The 16,405-nt window shown below is 37.6% G+C and overlaps 2 protein-coding genes across 6 annotated transcripts; one reads left to right on the forward strand and one right to left on the reverse strand.

Annotated features, from left to right (window-relative positions):
* Positions 1–424: 424 nt before the first annotated feature.
* On the forward strand, positions 425–8,195 carry LOC141653335 (putative serine/threonine-protein kinase At1g54610). 2 transcript variants are annotated; one of them, XR_012547387.1, is made up of 8 exons: positions 450–1,026; positions 2,050–2,337; positions 3,563–3,880; positions 4,126–4,353; positions 5,456–5,556; positions 5,646–6,023; positions 6,325–6,663; positions 7,053–8,195. XR_012547387.1 is itself a non-coding variant. In XM_074461059.1 (7 exons), exons 1-7 carry the CDS (start codon positions 691–693, stop codon positions 7,865–7,867), a joined length of 1,755 nt encoding a protein of 584 aa, XP_074317160.1. In that variant the 5' UTR covers positions 425–690; the 3' UTR covers positions 7,868–8,195. The 2 variants fall into 2 exon arrangements, 1 of the variants encoding a protein (XP_074317160.1); XM_074461059.1 differs by lacking the exon at positions 6,325–6,663 and having other exon boundaries at positions 425–1,026; positions 5,646–5,769; positions 7,508–8,195.
* Positions 8,196–9,441: 1,246 nt separating this feature from the next.
* Positions 9,442–15,924, reverse strand: LOC141653336 (pyruvate dehydrogenase E1 component subunit beta-1, mitochondrial-like). Of its 4 annotated transcripts, none has more exons than XM_074461061.1 (15): positions 15,834–15,924; positions 15,560–15,632; positions 15,301–15,357; positions 13,818–13,898; positions 13,691–13,717; positions 13,479–13,541; positions 13,245–13,331; positions 12,992–13,117; positions 12,125–12,258; positions 11,963–12,035; positions 11,807–11,872; positions 11,604–11,642; positions 11,402–11,526; positions 10,349–10,463; positions 9,442–9,684 (listed from the first exon to the last, which is right to left on the reverse strand). In XM_074461061.1, the coding sequence occupies exons 2-15, from the start codon at positions 15,614–15,616 to the stop codon at positions 9,634–9,636; spliced, it is 1,101 nt and encodes a 366-aa protein (XP_074317162.1). In that variant the 5' UTR covers positions 15,617–15,632; positions 15,834–15,924; the 3' UTR covers positions 9,442–9,633. The 4 variants fall into 4 exon arrangements, with proteins under 4 accessions (XP_074317162.1, XP_074317164.1, XP_074317161.1 ...); XM_074461063.1 differs by having other exon boundaries at positions 15,560–15,619; positions 15,834–15,852; XM_074461060.1 differs by having other exon boundaries at positions 15,719–15,836.
* Positions 15,925–16,405: the final 481 nt, after the last annotated feature.

Genomic DNA, 16,405 nt, shown 5'->3' on the forward strand with positions numbered 1-16,405 from the left:
CACCCGAGAATGGGTCTCTTGGGAATTTCACCCAAATTTTAACCACTAGACTTCACCCTTACGGGCTACAACTCAGGGCTTGCTTGGATTGAGGGTAATAGGAGGGGAATGAATAGGGGAGTAATATGCGAGGTGTATTTCTGTTTGGTATGCGGGTAATTATTCACCTCCTGGAATTATTACTCTTGTGAAGGGGTAATACATTACCCACCCTCCCCCCTGAGTAATGATTAAGGGAGTAAAAGATCTACCCACTAATCATTACTTTTATGCCAAACATATCATCAAGGAACTCATTACCCCATTAATTAATTTCCCCAGTAACTATCGCCCAATAAAACTTACCCCCTTAATAATTCAATGGATTCCAGACAAGCCCTCATTCATAACCCTTAAAAAATTAACGAAATTGATTAGAAATAACACCAACTGAAATTGGAAAAAGAAAAGAGTCCGCAAAAAGTCTTCCTTCAACCTTTCCTTCCCCCACCTCAGGCTTTGTTAGATTCTCTTTCCACCCTTTCACCAATCTCACGAGATTCGCACCATACCAACCACACCACCCTCATTCATTACACTCACTACCTCACTCACTCTTCCTCATCATTAATTAATTACATTATTACCCCCGCCAACCACATCTCACCCCACCCCACCCTCACCCCGATGCGGCGCCGCCGCCACTATTAAATGGGCTGCGTCCTCGGCCGCCGCGCCGCCGGCGACCCTCCGCCCTCCGGACCACCACTTTCTCCATCGCAGCAGGCGAGCTTCACTCGCCGCGCGTCGTCTCTCACTTTAGGAAGAGACAAAGACGCGTTATCGTCTGCGTCGTCGTCTAAGTCCAAGATTGTTAGACATTCTTCTAATTTTCAGACGGATGAGCTCCGGCGTCACGTGCTTGACCCCTACGGTGGTGGTCCTACCACTCAACATGGTTGGCCTACCTGGCTTGCTGACGTCGTTGGTGATTCCATTAATGCCTTCTCTCCTCGTCGTGCTAGCACCTTCGAGAAGCTCGATAAGGTTTCTACTTTTTTTTTTATTGTTTTATTTTAGTGAAGATTTGTTCATGATAATTTTACTCAGCATTTCAATCGATTACTGTTAATGTTTTTTTTTTTTTTTCTAAGTTTTAAGTGATTTTTATGAAGATTTGTTTGCGATGATGATTAGCTATAATGACTGAGTATTTTTTTTCCGGCATTTCAATCGTGACAGCTTTAGTTCTTTTACTTCTTTAGATTTGTTTCGATGATTATCAGCCTATAATGATGGAGTTTCTTTTTTCGGCATTTCAATTCCAATTGATTAGTTTTGCTTTTTTTTTTTTTTTTCTTTCAGTGATGTATGCTAAGTTTAGTTCTTGATAATGATTAGCTTTTAATCATTGGTATATTTATGGTTTGTTTGATCCAGCATTTCAATCGAGTCGATTTTTGGTCAACATTTCATATGATTGTTTAGCTTTACTACTTGCATCTTTAAAAGTTTATATGATGATTAGCTTGGTTTGGAATTTAGGTGATTAATTAACATTAAGATTAGTTCCCAATAATGACTAGCGTTTAATTATTGATATTTGATTGTTTGTTTCACTCGGCATTTTAATCGATTCAATTTTGTGTCAACACTTCATATGATTAGCTTTTCTACTTGCATCTTAAAATTTACTTTGATTACTGAGCTTGGTTTCGAATTTTAGTGATTAATGTAAAGATTAGTTTGAAATATTGATAAGCACTTCGTGATTGATTTTTGATTGTTTGTTTACTTGGCATTTTAATCGATTCAATTTTGTGTCAAAAGTTCATGTGATTTGCTTTCCTACTTGCATCTTTATAGTTTATATAATTTGTTGGATTATAAAAGCACAATGATTAAGTTAACCAAGCAATATCCGGGGTATATCAATCGTCTTTGTGTCAAAAATTCGTATAATTAGCTATTTAGCTCTATAACTTGCTTCTTAGAAGTTCATATGGTTAGCAATTTTAATTAATTATTTTATTCGTCTAAATTGATGTTAGATTGGTTTGGAATTTTCAGATTGGGCAAGGAACATATAGCAATGTATATAAGGCGAGGGATTTGGTAACAGGGAACATAGTAGCATTGAAGAAGGTTAGGTTTGATAATTTAGAGCCAGAAAGTGTGAAATTTATGGCGAGGGAGATTGTAATTTTGAGTCGTCTTGATCATCCTAATGTTATTAAGCTTCAAGGTTTAGTTACTTCCAGAATGTCATCTAGTCTCTACTTGGTTTTCGAGTACATGGAGCATGATCTTGCTGGTCTTTTTGCTTCCCTTGGCGGAACCAAGTTCACCGAGCCACAGGTTTTTTTCCACCTCTCGTTTTGATTGATGATCCCTAGATTGATTTTGCTGTTATTGGGTTCTTATGCTTCTTGTAGAAGTCCAGGTTGTATATTCATTTCAAGCTTTTCGTTATTTTGCATGTCTTGTAGTGAGTTGTATCGACTATTGACGTTTCATGAAGAGGGGAATCTTAAACATTAAGGGTCCTCACGTACCCCGATTTTATTTTCAGTTGGGCTATCATATGGATATGAAACATTTAAGATTTTTTGTCATTTGTATTGGAAACTTGGGTTTATCTAGGACTTCATGACTAATTTGGTCCCCCTCCCTTTTGTGACCTTCCATCACAAGAACAAGACAAGCTGCGGATAATGCAAAAAGTGACTGTCAGAAGTCACTGAAGTAGGGGATTATCTGAGTTTTGGAGTAATATATGAGCTGGTGTTTTCTTATGTTCCATCATTTTCTTTATAATCTTATCATTATATCTGAGTTTTGAAGTCCGGTCCAGTTATGATATTATGTTGTGGGCGGATTTTGCTTGTCCATCCTTTCTTCTTAAAAATCTGGGACTACGCAAATTCTCTCATAGTAACTATAATAGTATACTGTATATATAAAGCCTCACCTTGTAGGAGCCTTCCGGCATTGGAGCAGTGTTGTTTGTTGTGAATCGTGATTTATACCTCGTCCAATTCTCGGTACCCCATTGGAAGTGAGCCTTATTAGAACAATTCAAAATGTAATAATGGTACTCGTATTTTTAATGGTTAAAAGTGTAAAAATTTACTTTTAAGTGGATGTAAATTAAGTCACATCATAGCTGGAGCATTAGAACAATTCTGGCTGTTTGATTCGAGAAGAGGATGTTCCTGTCCCCACTTCCTTCCATTTTTTCTGTGCCATCAAGCTCTGTGTAGTTGCTTGTGGTTTAAGGGATTTTATTGAGAATTTTTTCCTCTGTTTGTTTGATACCATAATTGATTTTATCTTTGATTTGTGCCTCTAAGACGCAGTCTCACTCACGGTCATGAGAATGATGAGATCTTTAGTGATGTCTTCATTTCTTTATATGGTTAATGTATCTAGGGAGTAATAGGAATATCTTTCATAGATACAATAATTTTTCTGCTTGCTAGTCGTGAGTATATAGAGGTGTTATATTGCAGCCCCTCTTTGTGTTCTGCAGATTAGCTTTTTTACAAGTACAAAAGCTGAGTTCTTTTTTTATTTTTTTTAGGTCAAATGTTACATGAAACAATTATTTGCTGGGCTTGAGCATTGCCATAACAATGGTGTTTTGCACCGTGACATCAAGGGCTCCAATCTCTTGATCGACAATGAAGGGGTCCTTAAAATTGCTGATTTTGGATTAGCAACATTGTATGAGCCCCATCAAAAGCAACCAATGACTAGTCGAGTTGTTACTCTCTGGTATCGTCCTCCAGAGTTACTTCTAGGAGCCACCTCGTATGGTGTTGGTGTTGACCTTTGGAGCGCTGGTTGCATTTTGGCAGAGCTGCTTGCTGGAAAGCCAATTATGCCAGGCCGAACAGAGGTTTTGCACTTTTCTGAGATCTCAGAGCTTAACTGCCAGTTTGGCTTTTGTATGCATTTGTCTTTCTGCTTTTTTTGACATTTTACCCATTTTAAATTTTTGTTCAAGCAAAATTCTTTAGGTAGACAATTCAAAAAGTCGTGAAAAATAATTTTTTCATATTTATGCTTTAAAGATATCCTTATTTATTATAGACTGTTTATGTCCAATGCTGCTAATCACACCTATTCTGATATCGTGACCAGGTAGAACAACTTCACAAGATTTTTAAGCTGTGCGGCTCTCCAACTGAGGAGTACTGGAAGAAGTACAAGTTGCCAAATGCAACTCTTTTCAAGCCACAGCAGCCATACAGGCGTTGTGTATTAGATACATTTAAAGATTTCCCCTCTCCATCTCTTCCTCTTATCAATGCGCTTCTTTCAATTGATCCGGAACTTCGAGGCACAGCAACAGATGCCTTAAATAGTGAAGTGAGTAATCTATTAAACATTGCTTGCTCTACTGTATTTATTATATTTAGATGACGCCAGTCTTGTACTCTGGTGTGAAACAATTGTAGTCTTGTCTTCCTACTTTTCTCGTCTGTCCTATGGGGTCAATGATGGTAGGAATTTGGTAAGTTTCCCTCGAACTGATTGTTATGGTAAAACAGTGTTGTGAAAATGTAACTGTGAAGTTGGTTTGAGCTCGATTGGATCGGCAATTTTACATCGCTTTTCTATTTAAAGAGAAGTTATTGTAGGCTTGCATATATATAACTTCTTCGATGCCTTTGAATGCTGTCTACATGTTCATCTTGATGAAGTTGTGGCTTTAGGTTGGTTTAGTTTGTTCTATATTACGGAGTATAAAACAATTCACTTATAATCACTGCCTACGTACTGTGTTCAGGAGGTGTAGCATCTCTAGTAATTAACTACCATCTGTCTGCCACTCTATCCTGGTCTACTGTTTATCCTGGGGGAAAGAAGTAGAGGGTGTTGCTGACATTGCTCACGTACATTTCTTCTAGTATCTGTACCTAAAAAAAATATGGTTTTGCCTATATCAAATGGTGTTCTTTTATTTATTACTCTGTATTTTTTTTATTTATCATCTAAGCAATCAGATACTGGGATGTTCAAACAAACTGTTCATTGGGCTACCTAGCATGTTCTTTCTTGTTAATCATTCTTTTACCAATTTGACTTTATGGCTGTTAGATACTTGAGCTATTTGTAATAAACCTCGAAGTATAGGATGTGTTCCTCTACATTTAAAATAACATGATGCTTTTATATTTTCGGCAAACATGATATTCTAGGAAACAACAAACTCTAAGTGGGTTATTTACTTGTAATTTTGCACATTTCTATCTGAGTTTCTGATATTGCCCAGTATTCGAGAAATGCAATTGTTCAAGCAAATTTCAATGTGTTGTCATGAAAGAACCTCTTTGTGTTTCATGATAGGAGTAAGTATGCTTACGTCCGAACCTCTGTCCTGCCATAGGCAGGAATAAGGATTTTGTAAGGCATTTCAGATGATTTTAGTAGTAAGCTCATATTTTGTTTTTTTTGTTTTCCTAAACAGTTCTTCTTGACTGAGCCTTACGCTTGTGAACCATCTAGTCTGCCGAAGTATCCTCCTAGTAAAGAATTGGATGTGAAGCAACGTGATGAAGCAATGCGAAGGTTCTACTCCACATTTTTATTATCACTTTCTGATGCATTTTGCTTGTTATCTGAGAATGCTTACTGTCAAATTGCAATTTTCTTGGCAGGCAAAAAGGTTTAAGTGGAAAACCAAGTGTTGCTGATGGTGCAAGGAGAGTTAGAATACGTGACAGGGCTGGCAGAGCGATACCCGCTCCAGAGGCGAATGCAGAGCTGCAAACAAATTTGGATGTATGTGACATGTAGCATGATTGAGTGTGCCTGGCCCGTCCAATATTTTTTTCGTTACTCCATCTTACGGTCTCATTTTGGTTTGTGCCAACCTGTAGTAGTTTCAAATAGTAACATTCCTGATTTTACCCCAACAAATAACAACCGTCTTAATAATCCCAGCGTGTTTGGATAGGTGGATTTGGAGGGAAAGAGAGGGGAGGGAAATAAAGGGAGTGCTTTCGTTTGTGTGGTTAGCTATATGGAGGTTAAGGGTGTGTTTGGATTGAGAGATTTGGAGGGAAAAGAAAGGGAGGGAGAATAGGGGATTTAAAATTCCTTTGTTTGGATAGCAAATAAGGGTGGAGGGAAATGAGGTGGGGGGATTTGAAGGGATCCATTTTCCCTCTTTCAAGCCTAATTAAAATCTCTCCACAATAGGCAAGATTTGGAGGTAAATTGTATCCAAACACCCACACCCCCATTTTCCCTCCCCTTCCCTTCTCTCCCTTTCCCTTCCCTCCTTCCCCCTCCCCTCCCTTTCCTTCCACTTTTGCTATCCAAACACACCCTAAGGGATTTGGAGGGGAGGGAAATGGGATGGGATCCCTCCATTTCCCTCCAACAAGGCAAATTAAAATATCTCCAACATAGGAAAAATTTGGAGGGAAAACTCTGTCCCTCCCTTCCCCCTCCCTTTCCCACCTTTTCCTATCCCTCCTTCCTCCTCCCCTCCCTTTCTCTCTTCTTTTCGTATCCAAACAAGGCCATAGGGTCAGATAATATGAGTCATCATTAAAACTGTCAATAACGCGGAAAATATACATACTGAGTATAGACGGACACTAACGGTATTTTCTCGTCTTCTAAAATTGAGCCATAATAGATGGGCAGATAGCCATCAACCTTTTTAGGGTGTGTTTGGATTGAGAGAATTAGAGGGAAAGGGAGGGGAGGGAAAGGGAGGGGTTTAATTTCCTTTGTTTGGTTACAATATTTGGAAGGAGGGAAATGGAAGGGGAGGGGAATGAGAGGATTTAATTTCCCTCCTTTAGACCAAACTAAAATCTTTCCATCATTGGCAAGATTTGGAAGGAAAACTTTTTTTTGACTCTCCTTTCATCATCATCCTCCATCCACTCTACCATCTCCCTCTTCCTCCCCTTCCATCACCCTCTCATCATTTTTGTTATCCAAACAACCATAATTTATTTTCCCTCCCCTCCCCTCCCTTACCTTTCCTTCCCCTCACTCCCCCTCCCCTCCCTTTCCCTCCTAAAATGGTATCCAAACACACCCTTAAGGACAAAGGAGTATAATTTCCCACTTTGCTTAGCTTTCTATTTTCTCATTTTACATCCCCTATTTTTGGAGTCCTTGTAGCATTGGGGTAATGTTGTTGCTAAAGCTGCCTATTGTATGCTCCCAGCCCAGCTGTTTCTAGCTTGAGACTCAAACCATCATGGTGACATCTTAGAGAACTTGAAACAGTGAGACAAGCGAATGATGTGTTGACGATTGTATCACCCCTTTCTGGGATCTCACCTTTTTGTCTCTTCACTTGAGCAGCAATAACTTTTTAACCCGCAATTACCGTTTTCCAATGTTCTGAAAACTTCATGTACTTCCATTGTGTTTGCTTTAAGGCCCTTAACAGCAAAATAACTTTGATCTGATACTCTTTTATGCCGTAATTTTCTTGTCAAACTGAAGAAATTCCTTAGGTTGTGTGTTTTTTTTTTTGCATTTGACTTTACAGAGGATGAGAATGGTAACACAAGTAAATGCAAAGAGCAAAAGCGAAAAATTCCCACCGCCCCATCAAGATGGAGCAGTAGGCGTACCTCTTGATCCGTCAAACAACGGGCCTATATCATTTGGCGAAATTGAACATTCTTTTGATTCATCACATTTCAACCCAAAAATGTCGAAGTCTGTGAGAAGTATTGCACCTGCTGAAGGGCCCTCAAGGAGGAGACGGACCATGAAAGAACCCGAGTTTGCATCAACCTGGAAATTCTTCCATGCATGGAAACCTTCAGCTGTTGGATTGTCCATGGACCTCATGTTTAAGGGTAAAGGGTCAATGAATCGGGTTTCCAGCAGCCGAAGTAAGTGATTACACGATTAAATTTGGTGCTTTTTCTTTTCTTTTTTTTTTTTTCTTCTTTTTGGGGGATGCGAGTTCCTTGGTTTTGCAAGATGCCCTTCAAAGGGACGGTAGAGTTTAAAATCAAATGTAGCAAATTTTGGGGTGTAGATTATGAAGCATCCCTAATTTTTTTTTTTTATTTTTTTTTTTTTTTCCTGTGTAGTACACAGAAGAGAACCTCTGTACAGTTTAGGGAACTAGTTTCTACCAAACTTAATGTCCAAAAAGTGGCCAGTTGTGCTTAGAATTTGTTAATCTTGTTTCATCTATTAAAAAAATGTTTCCTTGTTTTGCATCTCTGTTTGAAAGGACTCAAATTTTATGATAATTGACGTATACTTGATTAATTGTATTTATTAAAAAGTCGTAATGGATGAAAGTATTTGTTTGAGGAGATTTCAGTGGGGCTATGAAAGGTTTTCTTCTGCTGGTAGCCTGTAAGTCCATTCTAAATTGGTATGGTAATACTCTCTTCCATGAATAATAACCCAAGTGACCGAAAAACTTGATTTTTTTAAATGTAGGGGTAACGGGAAAGACATTGATACAGTGATGTACTGGACTCTCCAAGTGCCTTTTAATGTGCTTTCCAAATTGTCCCCATAATTGGAGAGCACAAAACATGTGTTTTTCTTCTATAATAGGACCCCTCTCCAAAGTGATTTTCATGTGCTCCAAATGAGAGCAGTTGGATAGGAACTCTCGGTGCTCTCGGGAAAGAGCAAAAGAGCAAAAGAGAGCCGGCTTTCGATCTTAAGTGGACCCTTACAAGTAAAATCCATGAATATAAAATGCAAATATAAAAAAGTTGGATCCAACATTTTAGGTGGAAAGCAGGTAAGATAGCATTTGGAGAATTTTATTTTTGTGAAGAATTGCTTTTTTTGCTCTCCAAGAAGAGTGTGTAAATGGAGAGCAAAACAAGAGATCTCAAAGTTTTTACTATTGTACATGTTCTACAATATCGCATTACCAAAGATGGAAGTGTGCAAGTCTCAAGTAGTTGAAGCTAGGTTGAAAGCCATTGATACTAAATTAAACTTTAGCTGAAGCCAAGTCCAGAAGAGTAGGACCTAAGTCAGCTGCATACGGCAATACCCCCACATGGACCCAAATTCCACTGCATTCTTCTACGACAGGGCCATTGTGGGTTTCCACACGCATCCAGCTACCAACACAACCCTATTTATAAACTCTACAAAACACATTCCTTGGGCATTTTCTCATCAACGTCTAAATTTATCATTTGTGCAGCTCTTAATTTGAAAGGGTAAAAATTAGCTGGGACTTTCTGCTGTTCCAATACAGCTTTAATAATTAAAATAAAATCAATCCTGGATTTTCATTGCCACAAATGTTCCAACTACCAACTTTTCCATCATCTGTTCTATATAGAAAGCGCATCATTGAAAAATCGTGGACAAACCTTTTCAAGGAAAAGTTCTTAATCGAAGTACCTACATTAAAACCATTAACCACATCCTCATCTTCTTCGATCATTAACAAGATCCTGACATCTGTCTATAATACGCATGTCAACATCAAAAATGACCTTGTAGCTCTGTTTATACCAAACAAACTGTATAAATGCGACAAAATTTTATTTTCCGGTGAGGAAATGTTGCCTGTTTGAGCATCTTGACCGAAGCTGCCACATTGAGTGGCATGAATAACAAATTATCAACACCAAATAAACGCTACATATGACCTCTTATACTTCCTAGCTGACAGTTTTAAGCAGATCGGTAGCATGCTCGCTTAGCAGCTCGGACGATGTCCTCAACCTACATAGTGGAATGCACACATAAGGTTCCGAAATAAACAGGTCACAAATTACAATCAAAGTTCACGATTCAAAGTCCATCCACGAATAATGAATAGTACAATGCTGCAACTTGTATGAAAAAATGCGTTCTAGATAACAAAAAAAAAAAAAAAAAAAAAACAGTTCAGTTCTAAAAGTACAGATTATCAGGACAGCAGAATTAACTCTACCCCATATCCTACTAAGCCCATCACGAAAATGTGTTTCAGTGTATATATATACTAACAGAAGAATTAGGGAATTTTTTCCCACTTATTATTATTCAAGTTAAAGCTACAATAGTCAGTTGAGATTTGACTATTCTCAACATCCTTGCGAATAGTTCACTTGAAGAAACCGTGTAAGGTGTTCGTTTGCAGAACTTACAGGGAAGACAACAGGAGAATTGCTCCATTTACTTTTTGGTAAAATATTTAGAAATGGCAACACCAGATGAGCCAGAAAGCGAAAATGGTGCATTTCCACAGAAAATGAGGGAGTATATTACAATTACTCCTGAAGTCATCATACTTAAGTTGCTTAGGTTGAATAAGCTGGATGACTGAGACTAGAGAGTTGAGGACATAAGAGTCCCAAAGGATATTGTTTTAACATGAACTGCCAAAGATTAAACAGTTACAAACCTGCGGCACAGCCATCCTTTCCAAATTTGCAGCATAGGGCATTGGAACATCAGCACCTGCAATCCTCTCAACTGGTGCATCCAGGTATCCAAAGCTATCTTCGACAACGGTTGCACTGGTTACAAAAAAATAAGAAAAGGAGTTAATACAGGCAGATGTGCATCAAATAAAAGTTAAAAGGATGGAAAATTGAAGTGGAAGTGGTCATTCCCATTGCTCCCAAAATTTCACCACAATAAATACTAGATACAGACTCGAGCATGCAAATATCTTAGAAGTAAAAGATTAGGAGTCTAAGGCCTTGCTGGAATGGGGTAGGGTTCACATAGGTAATAAAGGTGGCTTGGAAGGAGATAATTACCTTAAAAGATACGGTCTAGGGATGTTCTGTTTCCTATACGTGGTTTACATTTATCAATGGATGTGAGATGAGGATCCATATTTCACTTTGTGTAATGGCAAGGCTGGATTATGATAACAACTCCAATTACGTGACAAGGTAAAGCATAAACCCTAAGATCACTTCCATTTCTTTTTAGGAACGGTTACACTACAATAAATGTCCAGGAAATAAAATTACCCCAATGCCTCAATGGCTCCCACAGATTGCAGGTAAATGGGGTCGGACGTCAAAACAAAGGGAAAAATAAGGGGGCAGTGGTAGTAGAAACTGATAAAAGGAAGGGAGGAAGGGACGAAGAGAAGATAATTGTCACTCCAAAAAAGGGATAATAATTACCAACCTTTTTTATACAGTTATACGGGTAATGCATTACCCCAAATGGGAGTAATAGATTAATAGCCTCCCATCATTCCCACCTCATTCCCTTTGTTTTGATCTCTATTACCCTCATTCCTAGAAAGCCTAATATATAGAAACAGATGGACCTCTATCTAACAGAAATGGGAGAAAGCACCTAGTTGATATGGGATAATTGCTAGAACTAGGCAAGACGACAAATATCTATCGCAGAAATGGATTAACTAGAAACAAATAGAATAATAATTAGCATTCAGCTATACAGCAACAGATATAAGCAGAGTGATAATAACCATATTTCTGCACCAACTCCGTGCTGAGGGAAACCCTCTTCAACAGTCACTAGCCTGTTTGTTTTCCTTACAGACTCGTTGATTGTAGCTCTATCAAGCGGGCGAATTGATCGAAGATTTACGACCTGTGCGCAGATGTAACAGTATAATTAAACAGGAAACAGAAACAATACAGCAATATAAAAATAAAAAACTAGAGCACCTCTGCACTAATTCCGTCTTTTGCTAGAATTTCAACTGCCTGAAAAATAAATATCTTAGTTAACAGAGATCCACGTGAACCAAAGTACCAAAGTGAAAAATTTGGTGACAGAATAAGAGGTATTGATACATCAACATTGAAGAAAACGAATAGAGGGATACAAACATTTTAAAACACAATAAAACCAAATGAAAGTGTCAAACCTGAAGAGCATAGCCGACCATTTTAGAGAAAGCAGTAATTGTCACATCCTTTCCTTGGCGTTCAATCTTTATTAAAAAAACAATTGGATAAATCAATCATTATTATCATTTATTACCGGTCTATCACTAAAATTATCATCAAACAAATAACAGTACCTTGGCTTTACCAATAGGCAGAATAAAATTTGGGTCAAGGACCTCCTCTGAAACAGGAAAAGACTCTCCATATCTTCGGTGAAACGAACATCATGATTAGTGGACTTGAAACTGCCAAGTTGAGTTTCTAAAATTCAAAAGGTAAGTTGGTAAATCACTCACAGCAACTCATTCTCAAGGAAAACAACAGGATCTGGGTCCCTAATGGCAGCTTTAAGCAAGCCTCTTGCATCCTCCGAGGAGTACGGCACTAGTACCTTCAAACCAGGGCATGCACCATACCAAGCGGCATAACACTAAAAAGAGAATTACTTTAGTATGTTAGGCCTTAGGCTCATGGTATGAACACATAATAAGACAATTTCACACTCACTCTATAAAATCTCATACGATAAGTAATTTCTGGAGTGGTGATAAACAAAGGACATTAGTTGTCGGTACTGCAAACCATCTGAATTTAGCCATCCATTTATAAAGCTTATCAGCTTGAGAATAGGTATTATCTTTTAAAAAAAATAGTTATTTCTGACTGGAGCAAAATCACATGGAAGGTGAAAAGGAAAGCACCGACGAAAACATAAATGAGTTTGTTAACATTCATGAAACTAAATCAAGATGTTACTATGACGGCATAAGTGTAGGCGCAGATAAGATAGAGTTCTACTAAGTCCAAGTAACAACTTTATACTATACAAAAACAACAGTACCCCCAAGTGTCTTAAGAGCTCCATCAATAAGCAGGGTAGGAAGGGCGGATATATGCAATCTTAAGTCTATGTTAAGCGCTGCTACTTCTATTCAGCCTTTGCAGGTCCACTAATAAGTGGCCGTTTCTATAATGAAAAGGTGCCCTGATCTTTATTTAGATGAAGAAGGAAACCGAATTTTACACAAGTTTTAACTATGAAGCATTTGTCGGGCACTATTGCATCATGGAAATGACCAAAATCCGGCTAGACACAACCTACCAAAATACAGGTTTAAAACTATAAACTAGTTACAAAGATAAGTGGACATAAAAAATTGGACCTGGGAATGCTGAGCACCAACTCCAGCAGCAGCACCATTGGGACCTCTGAAAACAATTGGTACAGATATCTGACCAGCAGACATGTAGTTTGATTTTGCAGCAGAATTAATTATGTGATCAATTGCCTGCAACAAACAGTAATAAATAAACATTAGGAATGAAAAAATAAGCAAAATCATAAATTTCAAAAAATATGCAATTTAGGAAAATAAAATAGAACATCTTCGTATAAAAATTAGGTTAGCTAATTACCTGCATCGAAAAGTTAAATGTCATGAATTCTATTACAGGTCTGAGTTCTTTGTATGCAGCACCAACTCCAATACCAGTAAAGCCAGCCTGCAAATGGAAGAGCGTCAAATACTCTACAGCAATTGATGGCAAAAGGAGAAGTCTAATTAAAGAATCAACACGGTAAAAGATTCAAGAAAATCAGTAATTAATTTCGCAGAAAAGAATTAGTTCTTGTGTAAATAAAAGAAATACCTCTGTGATAGGGGTATCAATAACCCTTTGTGGGCCATATTTATCCAGGAGCCCTTTGGTGATCTAATACAGAAAACGAAAGCACACATGAGGAGTATCCATGAATATTCAAATGAAGCTAATCAATTAAAACACTATAAACTGCATAACAAGGTGCACAATAAAGTGCACAATTTTCTGCTTCAGAAATAAAAAAAGGATCAGATATTCACCTTGTAGGCTCCTTGATACTCACCAACCTATGCACACACAAAGAAGGAATTAGAAAGCTTGCAACAAATTAACATATAAATGATTCGAAGTACCCATGTGATGTATCATTTGATATCGTCAGTGTACCTCTTCACCCATCACAAAAACTTTAGGATCTGCAGCCATCTCTTCATCTAATGCAGAATTTAGAGCATCCCTGACTGTCATCTGTAAAAGCCAGAACACAGAATTAAACCTGGAGATGGACCAAGGTGAAAACGTGAGATTAGCAAACAAGTTGCTGTAATGCCTTGAGATACAAATTTAAGGTTTAAACCGAGTTTCAAGAATCAAGACTAGAAATTTAGACCACTCACAAGAATGTGAGCTTTGATGACCCTGGCGCATTGCTTTGAATATCGATTACGAACTGATTGCGACCAGGTTATCAAGGTTTTGACGGTTACCCCAACCACAATTTACCACATTTAAGGCGATACTGGCAGCAATTAGTAAGATCAAGCCGCGTCAACAGATTTGGGCTGTGAGAAACTGAGATTTAATACTATGACCTGGTGTTTATGGAGGAGTTACATAACCTCTTTGTATACATTTCATAGAGTCATAGGGATCTTATTTCAAAGAGAGAAAATTACATGTATCATGATAAACCCTACCTAACCTTCACATTCGGCATATGATTTCTAAGTCAAGTAAAAGCTGACATAGCTAATGAACATGTCGATGAGGTGCATGGATGAACACCTTAGATTTGTTCTACTTCTGCAAACGTAAACAACTGAACAACCTATATCTTTAATTATTCATGAAGGCTCCTCTTTTACCAAACAAAACATCATTTGTCATTTGTCAGTAATAGAGGAATAAACAACACCCTATATCTTGGAGCAATTTGTGCTCCTTATCTTATCAACCAAAAACCTGATGACTACCTAACTCCAAATCAATCTTGTCTCATGATCTGATCAAATACCTGAAAACCTACGTCTATAGAACCACCAACCAAAGATCGCATACGGAAATGCACTCACATATTCGTAACTCGATTGATCTTTAATACCCAAGCATAGGCCAGTAGACCACACCAAGACCGGGAATTACAAAAACGTATTCCCACCCTATACAATGGCATCATCGACATGAACTCTTGGTAAAGTTTGCAACCAAATGTGTCAAATCGAGTCAGGACAAGTTGAATCATAATAGCTTCAGGTTTTGTAAGGTCAACAATCCAATATCACACTCACGACAAGTCTGTTTAGGAACATTAATAGATTGAACCGATAGTTGTGGTGGGTTGAGTTAGCTTCAATTAGGGTTATTATGCGGTACGACTACAGTTGTCTAATTTATCGGCTCACTTTAAGTTCAGGTAAAGCTTTTCATTTCGAACTATCAATAAGAGGAAATTATCTTATCCTTGAGTCCGAATAGCAAACGTAAATGCCAATAATTAAACAAGAGCATATTTTGGTCATCAACCTGCAGCATTCCTTATGATTTAACAAGTCACCTACAATCAAATTGTGTTTTATCGGTTATAAATTTCCCTAGGGTTTCAGGTCGGATTCTGCAGAACGTGTAAAACGAATGACAAAAGAATCGATACCTCTTTACCGCCACCGGTGGCGAAACTTCTGGCAGCATGTTGCAACGCCCTAACTCTCTGCAATTCAATCAATTTCCACAATAAAAACAATCAAATCAAAACTACGCGTAAAAAATCGATCATAATTTTCGATTAAGAACACAATTTCATATCAACAATACCTAGAAATCTAAAATCCGTATGAATTCACCGCTCAATCTCATATATCAGCAATAACTACAATCATATTAAAAAAAAATGGATGAGATAACGTGTGTACCGATGAAGAGGAGGTGAGGCGTGCATCGCTGATTACTTTTCTCACAAGCCACGACATTTTCTAGGGTTTTACACTGAAAATTAGGGGGAAAATTAGATCGGAAATCGAGAAAACTAGGGATTTGAAAAAAGAAAATAGGAGTGATCGAGGAAATCTTACGAATCGAAAAAGAGGAAATTAATAAATAACGTGTGATTAATTTACGAAGAATTAATTGAAGAGCGATGTCGGATGTATGAAATGAAAAGGAAAGGGAAAGGATATACTCATATACCTTAGGGTTTAGAACTCGAGAAGTGCGACGAGTTGGGGGATTCTGTTACGTTGGATCGGTCGGATAGGTGGTGTGGGTACGGTTACAGACCTTACAGTTGACTACGAGTCTTATCATGAAGTTAGATGGGTTTGAGCCGGTCATTTAACTAAACGACACTTGATTTAGGCTCAGTTTTTTTTGGCTGAAATAAGTTGAATTGAATTAAACTGAATTAAAAGGAGTTGAATTGAACTGAGTTAAGAGCTATGCGAGGAGGTAAGTTAACTGAACTGAACGGACTAAACTAACCTGAATAGAGCTGAACTAAACTTGAATGAGCTGAAATTAAGTTTACAAAAAATTGCCTTACTCAAGTGATAATTTACTACTCTAAACCCACGGGTAATACATGCAAGGTTTACATAGTTTTTTATTTAGTATGTTACTTATATATTTAAAATTAGTATCGTATTAATTTTTCACATTTTTCATAATTTTATTAATTTGAGAAAGAAAAGTTATAATTGAAAATTAATCAAGAAAATTTAGTGATGTCGTCAAATGTATTTTAATGAATTTCTTTATATTTA

The sequence above is a fragment of the Silene latifolia genome, chromosome 4, assembly GCF_048544455.1.
Source record: "Silene latifolia isolate original U9 population chromosome 4, ASM4854445v1, whole genome shotgun sequence".
Classification (NCBI taxonomy): Eukaryota; Viridiplantae; Streptophyta; class Magnoliopsida; order Caryophyllales; family Caryophyllaceae; genus Silene; species Silene latifolia.